Here is a 17,763-nt window from a genome sequence, read left to right as displayed (position 1 = left end):
CAAAGAGGAGGCAGCGCTGGTAAGTTAGTGGCAGCTAAAACGCTCCCGGTGCATTTATTGGCCACACGAGGTGGTCGTCAAAAAACTCGTTAGAAGGTAATCATGGTAACTAGTGTAGTAAACGCCCTGGAGGACGAGAAGTCCACCACAGTGAGCAAGGCACAAGAGGTCAGTGCAGGGCACCGGCCGGCCGCACACCGGGCGCGCAGGCCAAGGTCGGGCCCGGGAGGCCTGGGGCAGCCCCTCAGTGGAGCTGTGCGTCCAGCTCGTACTTCTCGCAGAACTTGTCGGTGAAGGGGATGCAGGTGAGGAACTCGCACCACTCGCAGCGCACGGGGTAGAAGTAGAAGAGCACCACCAGGCCGGCCAGGAGGCCCAGGAAGACTGCCTGGAAGACGACGATCTGACAGCGCTTGCGGTACAGGTCGAACTTGCCGAAGCTGATGTAGGGCAGGAAGGCGAAGGACAGGAAGAGGCCGCTGATGAAGCCCGAGATGTGTGCAAAGTTGTCGATCCAGGGCAGCAGCCCGAAGGTGAACAGGAAGAGGACCACCGCCGACAGCTTGAAGAAGGCTCGCCAGGGCCGCGCCAGGACCTGCCAGCTCTGGAAGAGCTCCACAAAGAGGCAGGCCAGGATCCCGAACTGGGAGCCGGCCGGGCCCACCTGGCAACAATGAGGGTGTCCGTGAGCTGGTGAGGCCCAGCAGACCCTCGCCGGACCCAGAGCCCTGTCTCCCGTCCTGTCTCCAGGGGCTCACGTCAACACTGAGGAGCCAAAAGGAGATGTTCCCAGGCTGGACTGTGCAGGGACCCACGCTCCGTGCTGGACACGGAGCCAGTTGGGATGGGTCCCTGCCCTGGGGGCAGCCTTACCTCTGCCCGGTATGGCAGGAAGATGGCACTGGCCAGGTTACCAGTGACCCCACTCAGCAGGTAGATGATGGCTATGCGGTGCCAGCCGGCCAGCTTCTCCAGGTCCCGCAGGACGGTCATCTGGAAGCAGACGGACACCAGGCAGTGCAGGATCCTGCAGGGAGGGCGGGGTGCAGCAGGGTCTCAGCGGGGAGACCACCCCTCCACCGTCTGGCCAGCCACACCTAGAGTCCCTGGGGGCACCCACCCCACCTGGCATAGCTCAGCCCATATGGTATCACTTGCCCGGCGTGCAAGAAGAGGGAGAGCCACAGGCGGTAGAACTGGTCAGGCACCTCGGGGTTGAGGAAGGGCAGGAGCCCACACACGTCATCCATGCAGTGCACCTGTGCAGAGTGGCCTGTCAGCACCCACTGCAGCCGGGGCGACGGGAGGGACACTCACCCTAGAGCCCTACCTGCGAGCACAGCGTGGCCTCCTCGTGGAAGTAGCCCCTCATGAAGTCACAGTACTCCCGAGACGTGATCTCACACCTGCGAGGCCAGGCCAGGGCTGAGAAGACTTGGAGGGGCTGAGAAGAACCTGGGGAGGGGCCCCAGGGCAACGCAACCTCCCACCCCCGGATCGGCCACACACGAGCGCACCTACCTGCCCTTGGTTCCGATGCAGCACGGCCGGCCCGTGAGGACACAGTCCATGTGCGGGTGGTTGGTGTGGTTCCCGGCACTGTTTTTGGTGCAGATCTGGGTCACAAATGCAGGTGAGCTGGGTTAGGGCCTCCCCCAACCCTGGGCCCCACACTGTGCTTGGGACAGCCCTTTACTCCAGCTCACCGGCCACTTGGTGATGTCATCTGGCCACTCATGGGGGTCCTCCGAGGAAGGCTCATCACACACTCTGCATGAACCAGTATGTGGTCAGATCCTTTATCTCCTTGGCACCCACACCTGTCCAGCTCCACAACAGGGGAGGCTATGCCTTCTCCCCCACACCCCACAGAGCTTGGACAAAGAGGCATCAAGACTGACCTGGGGTCCTGGTGGCAGACAGAGCCAAACTGCCTCTTGTGGCCGGCAAGGTCTGGGGCACTGGGATGCAAGGGCCACTTCACCCACACTGCCAGCGTGGACTGTGGGAGGACACAGTCGACCCCCAGTCAGAGCCCACCCCTTGACCAGTGCAGCCAACAGGAGACAGGAATCAAAACCAAAGCCACTGAGACTCTCACGCTAGCCCACAGCCCGTGGCACTGGAATTTCACTCCAGAAACATGCAAGCATGTGGGGGCACTGTTGAAAGGGGCTCAACAGAATTCCTAAGAGCTTCACAATCGAAACAACCCAAATGAGGAACTGGTACAAACTGTAGCACCTCCACGTATGAGGTGATAAAAGCCCGGATTGGGGGCTCGGTGGTACCCCTCCGACTCTTCATTCAGCTCCAGGTGGTGAGCTCCAGCCTGTGGCCAGGTCTGTGCTCAACAGGGAGTCAGCTCTCCCCGACCCTGTGTTGCCCTCACCAGCTTGTGCTCTCAATAAATCTTTTTTTAAATAACTTTTTTTTTAACTTGAATCCTTGGGGGGGGGGTGTCTCTTTTAATTGTTTAGTGGAAAGAGTAAGGCAGCACCGCTTGTGTCAACATAAGACACGTGCACAAGAACAGGACTTGCATGCGCACAGAGAGCGTGCCCCAGTCCCAGACCAAATGCAGCTGCTGTCTGCCATGCGCAAGCAGGAGTCAGGGCGCGCAGGGGAGCGGAGTGCCCTCACTGGGAAGCCCCAGAGCAACCACAAACCGGGGCGGGCGCACCCACCGAGCACTCCTCCTCTGATGTCTGCACGCAGCCCGACCGGTCGTTGCGCACGCAGCAGGCCGAGTGCTTCTCCCGCTCCCGCGCAGCGCGGATGAAACTGTGCACCTGCGGGTCCTGGCGCATGCAGGGCGAGAACTTGGCGCCCAGGTGAATGAGCGCCTCCTGCGGGCGAGCGAGATGGGCAGTGATGGACCTGGTTCGGTGACCCAGGGTCCCCACCCTCCGATGCCGACGAGGCCCTGCCCTCACCGAGCTGGGCCCGATCCAAAAGTTCTCCTGCTGCACGTACTTGACGTTCTCATAGACCCCGCGGTTCCGCAGCACCTGGAGATGGGAGAGCTCACAGAGGCCGCCCGGGCACTCTCCTCCCCGACTGTGGCAGAGGGAGTGTAGGCCCAGACTGCAGACGCCTGGGCCAGGCAGGGAAGGGCGCCGCGCTCACCGAGTCCACGGTCTCGTGCTGCGAGAAGCCCACGGGCGCGATGCCGTAGATGCACACCGCCAGGATGGTGACGAGCGAATGCACGAAGGTGAGCCAGTAGGTGAAGAACGGCCTGCGCGGTGGGGCGGGGCAGAGCTTCAGGGGGGTGCGGACGCGCCCCCGGCACCCCGCTTTGCCTGCTTGAAGCTGCGCCCCGCCCCACCCCCCCGCGCCTGGCGCACCTGTGGTCGTCCATGTCCTCGATCTGCCGCTTGACGTAGCTGTCGATCCGCTTGCGGTAGGTGCGGTTGTGAGCCGGCCCACCATGCCCAGCCCGTATGGCCGCTTCTCCCGGGCAAAGAACTTGCGCACCGGCATGGCGATACGCTGGCCCCGCCGCTGGCCCGCCGCACTCACCACCTCCTGCCGCAGCCGCACCTTCGGTTGCGGGGCCGCTGCACCCCCCTCCTTCTGCTTCCGCCAGCCTCTTTCCAGGGGCCTGGGGGGAAGGGGGATGTCACCTCCCGCCTTAGATGCCCGGCCTGCAGTGATCCCTCCTGGCAGGACCAGACTGACCTTCCCCCACCTCTCGCTCCCATCTAGCAGGGATGGTGCCATGGGGTCAACCAGTGTCCTCCTTACCCCAGAAAGCTTCGGAGCTCTTCTGGAGATGGAGAGGTGGAACTCGACCTATGACCTGACCTACCAACCTATCTACCTAAGGCTCCCCCATCACCCCTGGCGATCTACAAGCCTTAAGTACAACACCCGCCTCCTCCCTGCTGGGTTCTGTTCAGCCTAGGGCCTCCAGGGCCATTGCTGTCAGGCAGGTGGGCCACTGAGCCCTGGAGAGTGCCCCGGGTCCCACAGCCACAGCCCATGAGACTACTCCTTGCCTCAGGCCTCCAGGGTACCTGTGTCCCAGGGCCCAGCTGCTCCTCACCACTCCCCGCCAGCCCGGCAGCACTCACAGCATTAGGTGACTGCGCTCGAGCTCACTGCGGTCCAGGGCCCCACCCGTGAGGTCAGCCTGCTCCGTGGCCTTCTCCCAGTCCTTGAGTGCAGCCTCCGAAGGGGATTCGAACACCTCGTCCGGGTACGTGGACAGCTCCTCATGGAGGACTCCTTCCTGAGCAAACAGGGGCGATCAGGGCAGGACACGCAGACGGCGGGGTCGCAGGGATGTCCGTGTGCTCTTACCCGGGCAAAGAAGGACGTGTCCAGCTCGTCAGGGAAGTCCGCCGTGTCCTCCTCCAGGAAACTGGCAGGAGTAAAGCTTCGGCGCTGCACCCGGCGTAACGTGCCGTCCCTAAGAGAGCGGCCCTGCCGGCAAGGAGGGGAGCATGCGGCGTGTGGGCTGCCGGACCCTCGCTCCACACCCCCCACACACACCCTAGCCCCCGCACCCACCTTCACCAGGGCCGCGGCTGCCCGGAAGCTCATTTTGGCCACTGATTCGCGCTTGCGTCGCCGCGGGAGCCGGCTGAAGCCCGAGCGGGAGCTGGAGAAGGAGCAGAGGGAAGCGGCACCCGGCGTGACAGGTGTGTGCGGGGTACTCAGGCCATCGGCCGTGTCATCCGCCACGCGGAAGGCCCGGCCCCGGGCCAGGGGGTCTATGATCTGGCAGACGGAAGGAGACGTAAGAGTCAAGGCCAGGGTCATCGCTAAGGGTGTCCTTCCCCACCCCAGATCCCGCTGTGGAGAACACAGCGGCCACCCCTCCCGGTGGGTCAGTGGGTCCCTGGATGGCTGCGCAGGAACCCAAGAGAGTCCCCATCCTCACCTAGAGTGCCTGTGCCCTGCTGTTCATCCCAAGATGGTCTCACACCCAGAGACGGGCCCCAGGCCACGATCCCAGGACCCCGTCCCCTAGCCTGGCTCCCGGTTCCCAGAGGGTATCCAAGGTGCCCTGCTGGCACCGTCTGAGCACCCTGCCCCACCAGGAGCTCTGAGGGATCCCCTCGGTTGCAGTGGGCACACAGCCCCAGCCCCAGGAGCCGCGCAAGAGGCTGCCTGGAGGCGGCAGTGGACGGGCATACCTTCTGCATGCCCAGCTGACACGGGCCCACATACAGTGGAGGGGGCGTCTCCGTGCTGGTCAGAGACACGTTGTCCTGGCTGGGCAGGTCGAGCTCCCGCATGACCTGGGGCTTCAGCTTTCCGTAGCGCTGGCTGCAGTGACGGATGCTCTTCCGCTGCCACTTCTGGGTGCTGTCGCTGTCCTTGCTCACCCCGAACCAGTCCGCGGTGCCCCTGCCACAGGAGGCTCTCAGCATGGGGAAGCCTCAGGGGCCCTCCTCACGGACACCCACCCCAACCCCAGCCTCCCATCACACTGGGGCAGGCCTGGTGGGCTGGGCCTCACTGAGAGGGCAGTGGATTCCAGCCCCGGCCACCCCCTGAATAATTAGCCAGCTCCAGGCTCCCGCCAGAACCGCAGACGGCAGGCCTCACCCCATGAGTATGCTACACAGATCCTCAACCCATCACAGAGAGGGACGTTCAGGGACAGACACCAAGTCCACAGGCGGCACGCAGAGCTCAGCCTGGAGCCAGGGAGCTTGGCCCCAGGCAGCAGCGTGACCTCAAACGCCCGAGAACTCAGGCAGTGGGCACTGCAAGCCCAGGCAAGCCATCCGTCCCTCCAGGCCATGCAAGGAAAACCACTGCCAGCACCGACTGTTCAGGAACCCCAGGGAACACCAACAGTGCCGGCAGCCCCAAGAGATCACAAGCCATGCATGCCACCTGACGTCCGCACACTCACGCCCGGCCCCAGGTACCTGAGCAGGGACCGAGAAAGAGACCAGCGCTGCGGGAGAGCCCTGCAGGCAGCGGGGGGACCCAAGAGGGGCAGAGTGTGGACACGCCCGAAGCGCACCTGTCGGCTATCCGGGGACCAGAGCGTGGGGATAGGAGAGACAGAGAAGGAGAAAGCAAGTGCTGGAGGGGAGAGCAGCTGGTCCCCAGATCTACGAAGGAGGACAGGGTGACCCGGGGAATGAGATCAAGGAGAAAGCCAAGACAGGAGGAACCCTGGCTCTGTTCCCAGCCCCCGTGCCTGCAGGGGACGCAAGTGCCAAGCCCCAGCCCCCCAGCACCACTCCCCCCGGCCAGCAGAGCCGCCGCACCAGGAGACTACCTGCGGATGGTCTGTGTGATGGACGTCTGGCGCTGCAGGACAGGCCGCCGGGGCTCACGGTGGGGCGAGGGGACACGGGCGGTCTCGGCGGGCATACTCACACTCCGCAGGAAAGCCTGACGTCTCAGGGGCTGGGCGGCAGGGTCGCAGTGAGGAGGCTGGACAGGGCACCCCCCCAGCCCCTGCCGGCCGGGGCCTACCTGGAAGAGGCCAGGCTCCTCCGCCGCTGGGGGCGCCGCCGCCGGGATGTCCAGCCTCAGCCAGGGTGGCTTCTTGCGCTGCAGGCTGCTGGTGCTGTCCCTGCGGGCCTCGCTCATGGCGCTGGAGGGGCACGGCGGCCCTAGGGGGGCAGGGGGCATTCAGGAACGGTGCCCACAGACCTCCCAGGGTTTGCTGCACCCAGGGATGGTCCTGGAGCCCTTCTCTGAACTCCACGCCCCAAGAGACATTGCAGGGCATGAACGAGATCCTCAGACAACACAAATCCGTTCATTGATGAAAGACATTCGTGACAAATATTTGAGCGTCCATTAAGAGCCACTCCCAGGAGCTTAGGGATACACAGATGGAGAGACAAGGAAACAAGAAGGGACAAAATCCCAGCCTTCCTGGCGCACACCGTCCAAACATAACCCCTAATTAAGCACGGGGAGTCTGGGTGCCTCAGTCAGTTGGGCATCCTCCGACTCTGGCTTCCTGCTGGGGTAGTGACTTCAGGGTCGTGTGCTGAGCGTGGAGCCTGCTTCTCCCTCTCCCTCTGCTCTGCCCCACACATGCGCACACTCGCTCTCTCTCAAGTGAATGAATAAAATCTTAAAAAAAAAAAAAAAACAATAACCTGTAAGTCAGTCAACATGCTATGTTAAAACGTGAGACATATGACAGGGAAAACAACATGTTAGGGTTCCCGGGCCACAGACGTCCTCCTGAAAAGGTGACATCCAGGTCCCACACCAGTCTGCATCTCAGCCCTGTCCGACCCAGACCTCACCCTAGAGCCCCGGTGCCATCTGCTGCAAGGACAAGAGACCCTGTGCACCCACCACAGGGGGCGTGACCCCTCCAGCTCCCGGAGGAGTGGCCACAGGGCTTCCACCAGTCTGGGAGATCCTGCCTGCTTCCCCAAGCCACCTGGGTGGGGGTGACGGCTAGGACCACCAGGGGGCGCCACGCACCCCGGGACGGCCCCCAGCCACGCCCCGCACCTCCCTGAGCACCTGAGACCCGGGCTGGAAAGCCCAGGGTCTGACTCTGTCCAGGGGATGGAGAGACAACGACCATACGGCCGCGTCCCCTCCCATTACAGGAGGTCCCGTTCAGGGCAGCTCTCCCAAAGAAGGACAGCAAGGTGTCTGGACACGGGGTCCAAAGCACAGTGTGGGGCGCAGACAGCAGGGGGGTGGAGACCCCAAAACTCCTCTGCCACATCCAAGAGCTTGGGAGCTGGACCAACTCTGACACTCAGGTTGGGGTAGGCGCCCATGACTCGCGCTCAGGTCAGGATCTCAGGGTCCTGGGAGGGAGCCCGGTGGAGGCAGGCCCCGCACACAGCAGGGAGGCCGCATGTCCCTCCGCCCCTCCCCTCCCCCCACCGCCACGGCCACCACCACCACCGCCACCACCCCGCTCCCACGCTCGCTCTCACATAAATAAAATCTAAAAAAAAAAAATTGGGGTTTGGGGCCCCACCCACGGATGCCTCTAGAAACAGCCTCCCTTCGCCTGCCTGAGGAGAGGTCCAGAACCACCACCACCACCACCACCACCCCCCACCCCCCGCCTTACAAACAGGCCAGCAGAGTCTCAGAGAACAGAGGCCTGCCTTCCCCGAGGTCAAGGCCGCATGCTGGGGGTGCTCGTTCCCAGAGACGGCCCAAGGGGCTGCCCGCAGCTTCCGAGGCGCTTACACAGAACAGTGAAGCCAGGGGTCCGCTCAGAGCAACTCGCAGCTCTCCCAACCCGAGAGAGCGGAACCCCAACACAGACCAGGGGGGCACGGATCACCAAGAACAGCCCCTCCCGGCCCCAGACTGGCCACCAGGAGGCCCCAGGCCAGGCGCCAGGGGGCTGGCCTCCCCAGGAGCCTCCACAGACATTCCCAGCACCTCCCAGGGGTATGGACTGGTTCTCGACTTAGGAGTCCAAGGAACCCCGCCAGCTGACCGCTCCCAGCACCCCACACATCCAGGACCCTCCCAGCTCTGCTGCCCCGCAGCCTCTCCCCACAGCCAGCTCTCTACCTCTGGCTCACGGCTCCCGCCATGCCTCACCCCTGCACACAGCCTGGGTCAGAAGACTGGCCCCACCCCTGGCAGATGCTCCCAGCCCCGGATTCCCGGGCACAGCCCAGGGCACCGTCCACGTGTAGGCTGCGCTGTTCTACTGGGCCCACAGTGCCCAAGGCAGGCCTGGTCCGAGCCGCTGCTTGGGAAACACTGGGCCCGTCCTCAGGATCTAGAGTGATGAACAGTTCCCGAAAAAGACCCTTCAACTGGGTCTGGGAGGAGGAGCGGACCCAGGACGAGGTCGGGGCAGGGACAGAACAAGCCAAGAATTGGGAAAAGGGTGGTGAGGTACACAGGGACACTCCCCACCCCTGCTAGGCTGGGCCTCCAGGCAGCCCCAAGAACACAAGGGCCATTGAGCTCACGAGGGAGGCACCCGATCCCTGTGCCCGTCTGCCCACATCTCCTGGTGCCCCTCACCTCCACCCAAGTCCTTCCTGTTCTAGGGGCAGTGGGGGGTGCTCTGTAACCCACAGGGGCCCCCATGCTTCGGGCTCCTGGTCTGCCCCACCCCTCTGTGCACAGTTCCCCATCTGGGCCTCAAGTGGGTGGGATTCACAAGGGGGGTGCCCCAGAATGGGCCCCAGCAGGAGGGGGCAGGCCCAGAGGACAAAGAGTGCCCACCCAAAGGAGACAGTGGCCCAGTGTCCGGGCCTCCCCCAGGAGCACAGTGGGCTCTTGTTCCCAGCCAACCCCTCTGGGGGGGATCCCAGAGGATCTCAGCATCTCTGCTCCACTGACCCCCTTCAGGGCCGGAAGAAACCACAGCCCGGGGAGGGCCTGACGGCCCAGGGTCACACAGCATCTGAGTCAGGCTGACAACAGTCAAGGCTGCCCACCCAGAGCCCAGCCCCACCAGGAGACCCTGTACTGGGCGTGGAGACGTCAAGTAGAAAGTGTACACAGCGGCTTAGTAAATGCTACAAATGGGGCCTAAGCCCAGCCAGGGGCATGAAACAGGGGCAGACATGACACCCAGACATCCCAGGCAGCACAGGACAAGCGTGGGGCTCACGGTGGATGAGGGACCGAGACCAGGCTGGGGGACGAGAGGGACCCACTGGGTCAGAGGACCACAAGGGCTGCTTTCCATGGACAGCCTCAGCGCAGAGGGCTGGGTGAACAGAGGCAGGTCCTACTGAAGCCTGTTCCTGCCCTGGGGATGAGAGGCCGGTGCAGGGGTTGGGTGGGGGCCATGGGAAGGGGAGCCAGGAAGCCAGGGGAGAGCCTGGCCTGAGACACTGGGCACACCCGCTCGTCTTCACCACATGCAACCCTCTGTAAGCCTCCACTTTCTCCTCTGAAAAGGAGGGACCACAGCAGTGCCGGGCACACAGCGGGACCCAACAGCCAGGCTGGTCCCTGCCTGCTGGCTCCCGAGAACTCCCTGAGGGCAGCCAAAGGGGGGGGCAAGGTGGGGGAGTGCAACGTCCCAAGAGCCTGTAGGACCGGAGCAGAAGCCATGGGAGGATCCTGGAGATGGGAGCCTGCAGAGATACCCAGTTTGGGAGGCCGTGACCAAGAGGCAGGAGGACACTGGCGGCGCGTGGGGGGGGGGGCGCAGGTATGCCCCAGCTCAGCTTAGACAGCGGCCAGAGCCACCATGAAACTGTGGGCAGCTGGAGGCCGGGTGGGCAGTGGGGATCGCCCAGCCCCAGGACAAGACCTGTCACACCCTGGCCCTGCCCTGCAGGGGACCGCCCACCACCAAGGTCAGCAGCAGCAGTGGGCCCCACCCCAGGACACCCGCCCAGACCCGTCATGCCTCACCTGAGCGAGATCCCAGGAGGGGCCAAATCCTCCAGCCTCCACACCACAGCCCTGACCTCTGACCCTCACACTTCGGTTCCACCCCATCAAATGGATGCCTAACCCCAGAAATCCCCCGAGAGCGGGGGTCACTCACTGTGCGGCACCCCAGAATACAGGCCTTCCCCACCCCCTGCTACTGTGCAGCAAAGCACGTCACCAGCCTCTCTCTGCCTCTTTGTCTTACATATAAATGGCATAAATGCTGAAATTGGTCATGGTCGGGTCCTCAGTCCTCCTCAACCCTCCCAGACTTCACCGCTTGTTTGCGAAGGAAATGAGGTCCGACAGCGGCAGGGCAGGCCCAAGACCTTGCTGATGGCCCCAAAGTGCCCCTCTGCCCATCCCCAAGGGGACCCATCAATCCCACCTTCCCTCGTCACCTATCACGGGACAGACATCACCCCAAACAGGTATGCAGAAGGCCAGTAACAGAACCGGAGGCTCCTGGCTCAGGCGGTCCCCTGAAGGCACAGGAATTCCTAGAGATAATTACACTCAGGTTCCTCCCCAGGGATGGTGGTGCAGAGGGAGCTCAAGTCCCGGGGAGGGGTACCACCCAAACCCGGGGGTCACTGACAGCCGGAACCAAAGCCCCTGACCCCACTGGCTGCGACAATACCCGACAGGGCAAGCGCACCCCAAGGCTCAGAGAGGCTGCGGGGCCGGGCCCCGGCGTCCATCAGCAAGGGCACGAGGGTGGAGTCTAGCTATGGCCAATTCTGGCTGCAACAGCCTGTGGCCTCGCTGGGGCTCTGGGGCTAGGGGAACCCTCCCTCAAGCTGCACAGGGACCAGTCTGCCTGGGTCAAGGGCAGGTGAGCAGCCAGGCCCCAGGTCAGCGCCCCCAGAAGTTCCCCCACGGACCTGACACCCTCGGCCTTAGCGACCTCCTCCCAGGACGGGCCAGCTCCTGGAGAGCACTGGAGAGGTCCCGGGAGGGGAAGGAAGCCAAGTCCTGGAGTCTGTTGTAAGAGCGGAAATGGCTTGTCATCAGCAGCCTGGCACACTGGCCTGAAACCTGGCTCCAACAGAGCCTGCTGACCTAACACAGCCCCTGGGAAGGGTTCTCTGTAGCCACCTTCCAGATAAGAACACAGAGGCCCTGAGAGGCCAGTGGTGACTCCAAGGGGGCTCAAAGCGTTGGACAGTGTCTGCCCAGGAGCTGGGGTCGAAGGGACCTGTGTGTCCGCCTAGCTGGCGCTGGCCACAGCCCCCCAGGGGCGGGGGCATCCCATCTGGACCCCCAACTCCACCCTATCCCAACCCAGAGCCTCTCAGTTCAGGGAGGAGGGGGTCACCCTCCAACACACGCAACACACCCAACCCAGAAAACAGGCAGAAGCCAGGAACGCGATCCTCGGACAGAAAGCAGATCCTGTCACAGACACCTAAGTCGGGGACCTGGAGCCGGAAGGGGAGCACCTCACATCCAGGGAAAAGAGCAACAGGGTATGCCCAGAGCCGGGGCCAGGAGCTGAGAAGACTCTGAGGGAGGTGCTGAAAGGCAGAGGACACCTAAGTGAGCACCTCTGAGCCAAGGCCCCCTGAGAACAGGAGTTCCTAAGGACAGGCACTGGGCTGGGACGCTAACCAGCACAAGGGACACGGTCCCGGCCATCCTCCAGCTCGGCCGCCCTCAGTCAGCCGGCCCACACCTTGGGACACTGATCAGCTGCTTTGAAGGCTTGGGATGGTGCCTGGGGCCCGGAACCTTCCACGTGGGGCCACTGACTCCCGTGCCCACCTACTACCTCTGCCTGGTTCTCATGGAAAAGAGCCCAGCTGGCCCAGAACGGTCCCCCGGTGGCAGGGGGTGCAGCCCAGGGGGCTGCCCGGGGGGGACCTCGTGGACCCCAGACAGCTGCTGGGTTCCTCTCCTTCCTCCTGATTTCTGGGGGCTCTCTAGAGGGCTGGGGCTGGCTTCAGGGAGGTGGGGAGAACCCAGCATCTAGCTGGGCCAAACCTGAAAAGCCAGTTTCATCCTCGAATCTTCTCCTTCAGGAAGTCCCAAGGTGGGGGGGGGGGTTCCCAGTCCAAGGCTACGGCCTCCAGATCCAGGCCCCGCCCACCCAGGCGGACACAGGGACACACAGCCCACGCTGCACAGAACGCACCCCGTCAGGAGCCAGCTGGGCCAGGGGCAGGCCGGGCTGCGAGACCCCCTGCCCAGGCCGCATCCAACCACTAACAGGCCCCCATTAGGCCTAGGCCCTCCCCCAGTGCCCGGAGCACCTGGGTGGGTCTCGCCTGCCAATAGAAGGCCTGTTTCCAGGCACGCCCCCACGCCCCCCACCTCCGCTCCTCCTGGCCACTAAGCACAAGGTAGGGGGGTGTCCTGGGGAGCCGCTCCCAGGTCCCTGCAGTTCCGGGACTTACTGAGTGGGGAGACAGAGGCTGCGGAGCGGGACGGAGGGCCGGCCCCCGCCCCTCGCTCCCCAGCTCCGGCTACTGGTGCTGACAGTCTCCCAGACCCGGAGACGACGGCTGCGACGGGACGATCCGAGGAGTCCCACCCCCGGAGCCGCAGTTTCGGCTCGAAGCACCACCCACCGGCGGGGCCGCGGCGGAACTCGTCCGGGGAGGGGGGGGCAGGGCGCAGCGCGGAGGGGCCCGGGGACGGCCCCGGGCCGCGAGCCCTACAGCTCGCGGGACCCTCAGCTGTTGCGCGGCGGCTGGAGCCGAGCTGTCCGGCCCGGTCAGGCCGCGCGGACGTGCTAATCCGGCCCTGGGCTATTTTTGCGGCGCGCCGGGCGAGGAATCCCGAGCCGGGCCGCCTCCGCGGGTGGCTCGGGAAGTCCGGGGAGGAAAGTCCGGACGCTCCGCGCCGGGACCCGCCCGACCCCGGGGCCGGACCCAGGCCTGGACCCCGCACCCGACCCGACTCCGGCCGCTGCCCGCGTCCCCGGCCGCGGCGGACGGAGCACGGGCCCCGCGCGCAGCGGACGCGGGCCCGGGACCCGCCCGGCCCGCGGAGCCTTGCGCCCCGCTCCCGCGCGCGCTCACTCACCGCCGCCGCCGGCCCCGGGTCGCGGGGGTCCTCGGGGGGCCTCGGGGGTCCTGAGGGCTCCGGGCAGGGGCTGCCGCCGCCGCCGGCCGGGAGGGCGCCCGCGCCGAGTCCCCGCCCGCGCGCCCGTCCGGCCCGCCCGCCCGGGAATGCCATGGAACGAGGGGCGTGCGCGCCGGGGGCGGGCCCGGCCGGAGGGGGCGGCCGCGCTGACTCAGGGCTCAGGAATGCGAGCGGCCCGCCCGGCCCGAGTCACCTCCTCCGGGAAGGCCGCTGGGCTCTGCTCTCCGCTCGGTCTGCCCGCGGGGATAGCTGCGGCGGCGGGAGGGGGGGGGTGGTCTCGGGCTCCTTGGCCGCGGAGAGAGACCTCGTGATCCTGCGGGAGTCCCGGGCTCCTCGCCTCTCCCGGGACTCCAGGGTGAGGCCAGACCTCATTCTGCCCTGACTTGTGCTTCAGAAAGGGGGAGGGGGCGGTGCGGGACAGTGTCCCTGCATTTCCTGCAAACCGAACTGCCGACCTCCTCCAGAGACCACACGAAATCACATCCCCTACACTCAGCCAGCCTCATGGAAACGCACACTCACACACACAGCCCCCATGCTCTAAACCCTCACACCGACTCACATATCCACACACACACGACTTCATAGCCCCTTCCATCCAGTTACACACATGCACACAACCACTGTACACTCCCATTCGTGTGTTTTCACACTGCCTCACAACAAAGGCAGGATCAGGGCAGTGGGCCCCTCCCCAGACCCCTGTGCCCCCCAGCAGGTGCTCCCAGGCCAGGCTGGGCCTACAGCCTTCTCTCTTCCACAGCCCGCTTCTCTGAAGGGAGCAGGACCTCCATCCACTGTGGATGGTTCCCTCTTTCAGAGCCCCCCACCGCCCCGGCCCCCCACCATGGGCTCAGCCCTGCACTCTCGGAGCTGGACACAAGATGATCCATCTGTTTGAGGCTGAGGTCCTGGTGGAACTTCCCAGCATCCCTGTCTCTCAACATCGCCAGAGTGTGTGGGACTGAACCACCCAGAGGAAGACCAGGGAAGCGGGGCGGGGACTGCCAATAGCAGGGCATAGGCAGGGCTGACCACCCAGACTTTCTCACGGTGGCCTTGCTTATGGCCCCGCAGAAAACAGAACTGGAACCATAGGTCCCCTAAGGACACTTTCACTGGTTCCCAGGGCACCTTGGGGCCCATGGGGCCCAGCACCTCAAGCCTCGCAGTACCTACAAACATGCCCCTTGCTGATCTGGGACCAGGTGGCACTGGCCTTCTCTGAGCAGAGCTGCAGCCACTGTCCACAAGTCATGTTAGGCCTGACTGCGCACAATACTGGGCTCTGGACCCACAGAAAACAACGCTGATGGCTTGAAGTGGCCACCAACTTCCTATTCCTAGCTGGCCCTGGAACCTGGGTGAGGGACAGGCACCCTGCTCATACTGTCCCTCACACCAGGGGCCAAAGCGGTGCCTGCCCATACTGGGTCCTCTATGAACACAGGCACATCAACACAGTTCTTAGGGGGAGACAAGAAAAGCTTTGGAGGAGCTCCAGGACTCCTTCCCTGGGGCGTGGGGAAGGCGACTGCAGGTGGACTGGGGACGCCAGGCGAGAGGGAGGCCGCCCCGCCCTGATGCTCACGGCTCCTGCGGCCTACACGTGCCACTCCTCCCATGCCAGGCGCTCAGCCAGACAGGACCGTCTCTCCATACCAGGCATTCTCAGGCGTTCTTGACCCCTGCCAGGGAGAGGCAGGCCCCACCCATCGGGATGCCCAGACAGAGGCTGGCGGTGGTATCATCTCTGGAGTCCAGGGCCTGGGCTCATATCCAAGGCCCTGGGCACCCGGTGCTGGCAGGTCCCCTCCGGCAGTGGCCGCTGCAGGGTGCCACCCAGACCCGCTCCATGACCCAGAGACTCACTCCCCGCTGCCCGGAGCATCAGCCCAGGCTGGCTTCCCGCTGAAACCCCCCTCCAAGGAGTCGCCTTCAGTTGACAAGAGACGCCTGAACAGAAGGCAACCTCCCTCCCCAGGAAGGGTGGTCTGTGCCTTCAGTGACAGGAAAACAGCCTCCCCTGTGTGTAATCAAGTCACCTCCCAAGGGTCCTCTTGGTCTCTGACTTCAAGTAGGATTCCCAGCAGCCTCTGTGACAAACCCTTGCCCCTCCCGGGTGTTCCTCCTAAGGTACAGCTCGGAAGACCCTGGCAGGCAAAGCCAGGAAGCCCCAGGTTCTCAGCCCACCTGAACAAGGACCTCAGAATCAAAGGACAGTGCACGCAGGGGCCTCGACCCATGAGTGCTCAGGCCTGGCCTGGTCCACACAGACACACGTATTCATACACGTACGTCCTCCCTCAAGTCGGCCCCACTGCCCTCTGCTCTGGCGGAGCCCCTCCACGGAAAGCTAGCTCCAGTGCCTCTCCTTCCTCTTCCTCCCAGCCCTAGAGAAATGGAAATCCGCTGCAACCACCTAGCCTGTGGACAGCGAGGGGTGGATGGCTATCTGGGCCACCCCCTTGGTGGTGGACTTCACCATAGGACCTGAGGGGGTAAGATCCCAACCAAGGTGAGTGGCCATCAGCTATCCTGGAAGCTTCAGTTCAGCAGGCCATCCTGGGCTTTGGGCAACAGGGTGGACCCAGCACCAGCCCCTGGCTATTTGGGGAGGAGATGAACGCAGGCCAGGCCAGCCAGGGGTCTGAAGTCACCGACTATTTCCGAGGCAGCGGCCCCTCCCCGTGTCTGAGTGCACAGCAAGTGATCCCCTAAGTACCTGGGCCCAAGGCTCAGCAGCACGGGCTACACAGCCCAGAAAGGGAGAGGGCCGTCCCCACACACCTCCTTTGGCTGCCCTCTCCACCCACGGAGGCTCTGACCCCCACGGGCCCCCTGCCGCAGGGCCCTCCGCCTTTGGACATGCAGCCCCTGGGCTCAGACCCAACTCTCCCTTCCACCGTGTCAGCATCACTGTTAGAGAAAAGGACAGAGACAGTGTACCGGTGCCCTGGGACAGTACTGGTACCGAACTGTGGACTCTCAAGGCTTCGGTCACTGGTGGCCCTGGCACAGCAGGGCCCAGGGCAGCCCGCCCTGGCACTGCTCCCCTTCAAAGCAGGAAGGGTGTCCTCACCTCCGTCTCACACTGACATCCTCCAACACACCTCTTCAGGCCAGCAGCAGGGCACACTGAGGACCCAGGAGGCCATAGGCCCCTCCCGCCGGGACCCCCTCCTCTTACCCCCGGCCAGCCACAGCCACAGCGGGAACGCTCGGCCCACCACTTCCAGCCCTTGGTGAAGCCTCAGACCAAGAGCCAGGAAATGGGGGCAGGGCAGAGTAGGGCCCACCCTGCAGAGGTTTCACAAGCCCCCGCACTCTGGCTGGGACATCTGGACTCTGCGTCCGGGCGCCGGGTCTGTGCTCTGAGGCACTCGTTCCTCGTTCTCAAGGTGGGGATAACACACCCCTCCGGGAGCGAGTCGACTCCCCGTGATTTCTACAAGGACTCAGCACGCATTTGTGAAATCAGAACAAAAATTAGTACAAGCCGCACCCACCCTGCCCCAGCCCTCAGTAGGAGGACTCAGTTTCCCGCCGCCGTGGGGAGAGAGGAAGAGGGGAAAGGGAGGAGAGAAGGGGGACTGGGCACAAAGGAAGGCAGGAAGCAGGCGTCATTGTTTGGGCAGAATGGCTGCAGGGGGTAAGGAGGAAAGGACATGGTGGGCGTCAAAACCAGGCCTTACAAGCTTGGATTTGTGACACACGGCCCACCCCCGGAAGCAGCACCCAATGCCACAAACAGCTGGGCGGCTTCCAACAGGCAGCTGGACGGCTGTGGCCCTTCCCTCTCCAGGAAGTCCTGGTGGGAGCCCCGAGGGGAGGGGGCCAGCAGCGCTGCTGGGCCTGGGCCCAGGCTGGACTTCAGCGCCTGGGCTGTTCAGAGGAGCACAGTGGGAGACCGGAATCTTCCCAGCTGGACTGGCTCTGTGCTCATCTTGGGCCCCATTCTCGGGGCACTCCCTGACATCATCCTGTATCCAATGGCTCTGAGGCCCCATGGTACCCGCCCCAGGGGTCTGGGCCAGGGTCCCAGAAATCCAATTGCAGGCCCTGCTGCTCAGATGTCTCCCCAGGACAGGGGTGGGTGATCCAGGAGGATGGGACTGCAGGGGACCCTGGAGCTGCGAGGACAGGGGCAGGGGATTCCGCTGGGTGTTAGGACCCGCCTTCACCCTCCAGGTCTGCTCTCTGAGCCACAGGAGCCAGAAGCGCGCCCCTCCCACCCCCCACCCCAGCCCCGTCCCCAGCCAACAGCCCTGTGCTTGGACCCCCCACCGCCACCCACGGCCCTTCCTTCCTGTGAACCAGGCACTGCCCTCCCCGCCACCGCCCTTGGGG

The 17,763-nt window shown here is 64.3% G+C and overlaps 1 protein-coding gene across 1 annotated transcript; it reads right to left on the bottom strand.

Moving 5' to 3' along the window:
* Positions 1-20: 20 nt before the first annotated feature.
* Positions 21-7,051, bottom strand: RHBDF1 (rhomboid 5 homolog 1). The gene is given in 18 exon segments (XM_004750956.3): positions 21-664; positions 874-1,027; positions 1,159-1,259; positions 1,331-1,406; positions 1,522-1,616; positions 1,707-1,770; positions 1,902-2,002; positions 2,688-2,849; positions 2,937-3,011; positions 3,130-3,241; positions 3,351-3,420; positions 3,423-3,607; positions 4,080-4,237; positions 4,309-4,431; positions 4,519-4,728; positions 5,148-5,361; positions 6,251-6,381; positions 6,451-7,051. Coding segments are annotated over 18 exon segments (2,610 nt in total). The 5' UTR covers positions 6,610-7,051; the 3' UTR covers positions 21-244.
* Positions 7,052-17,763: the final 10,712 nt, after the last annotated feature.

The sequence above is a fragment of the Mustela putorius genome, unplaced genomic scaffold (genome assembly GCF_011764305.1).
Source record: "Mustela putorius furo isolate JIRA1106 unplaced genomic scaffold, ASM1176430v1.1 tig00004007_pilon_pilon_pilon, whole genome shotgun sequence".
Classification (NCBI taxonomy): domain Eukaryota; kingdom Metazoa; phylum Chordata; class Mammalia; order Carnivora; family Mustelidae; genus Mustela; species Mustela putorius.
This window is presented reverse-complemented; position numbering and strand designations above follow the sequence as displayed.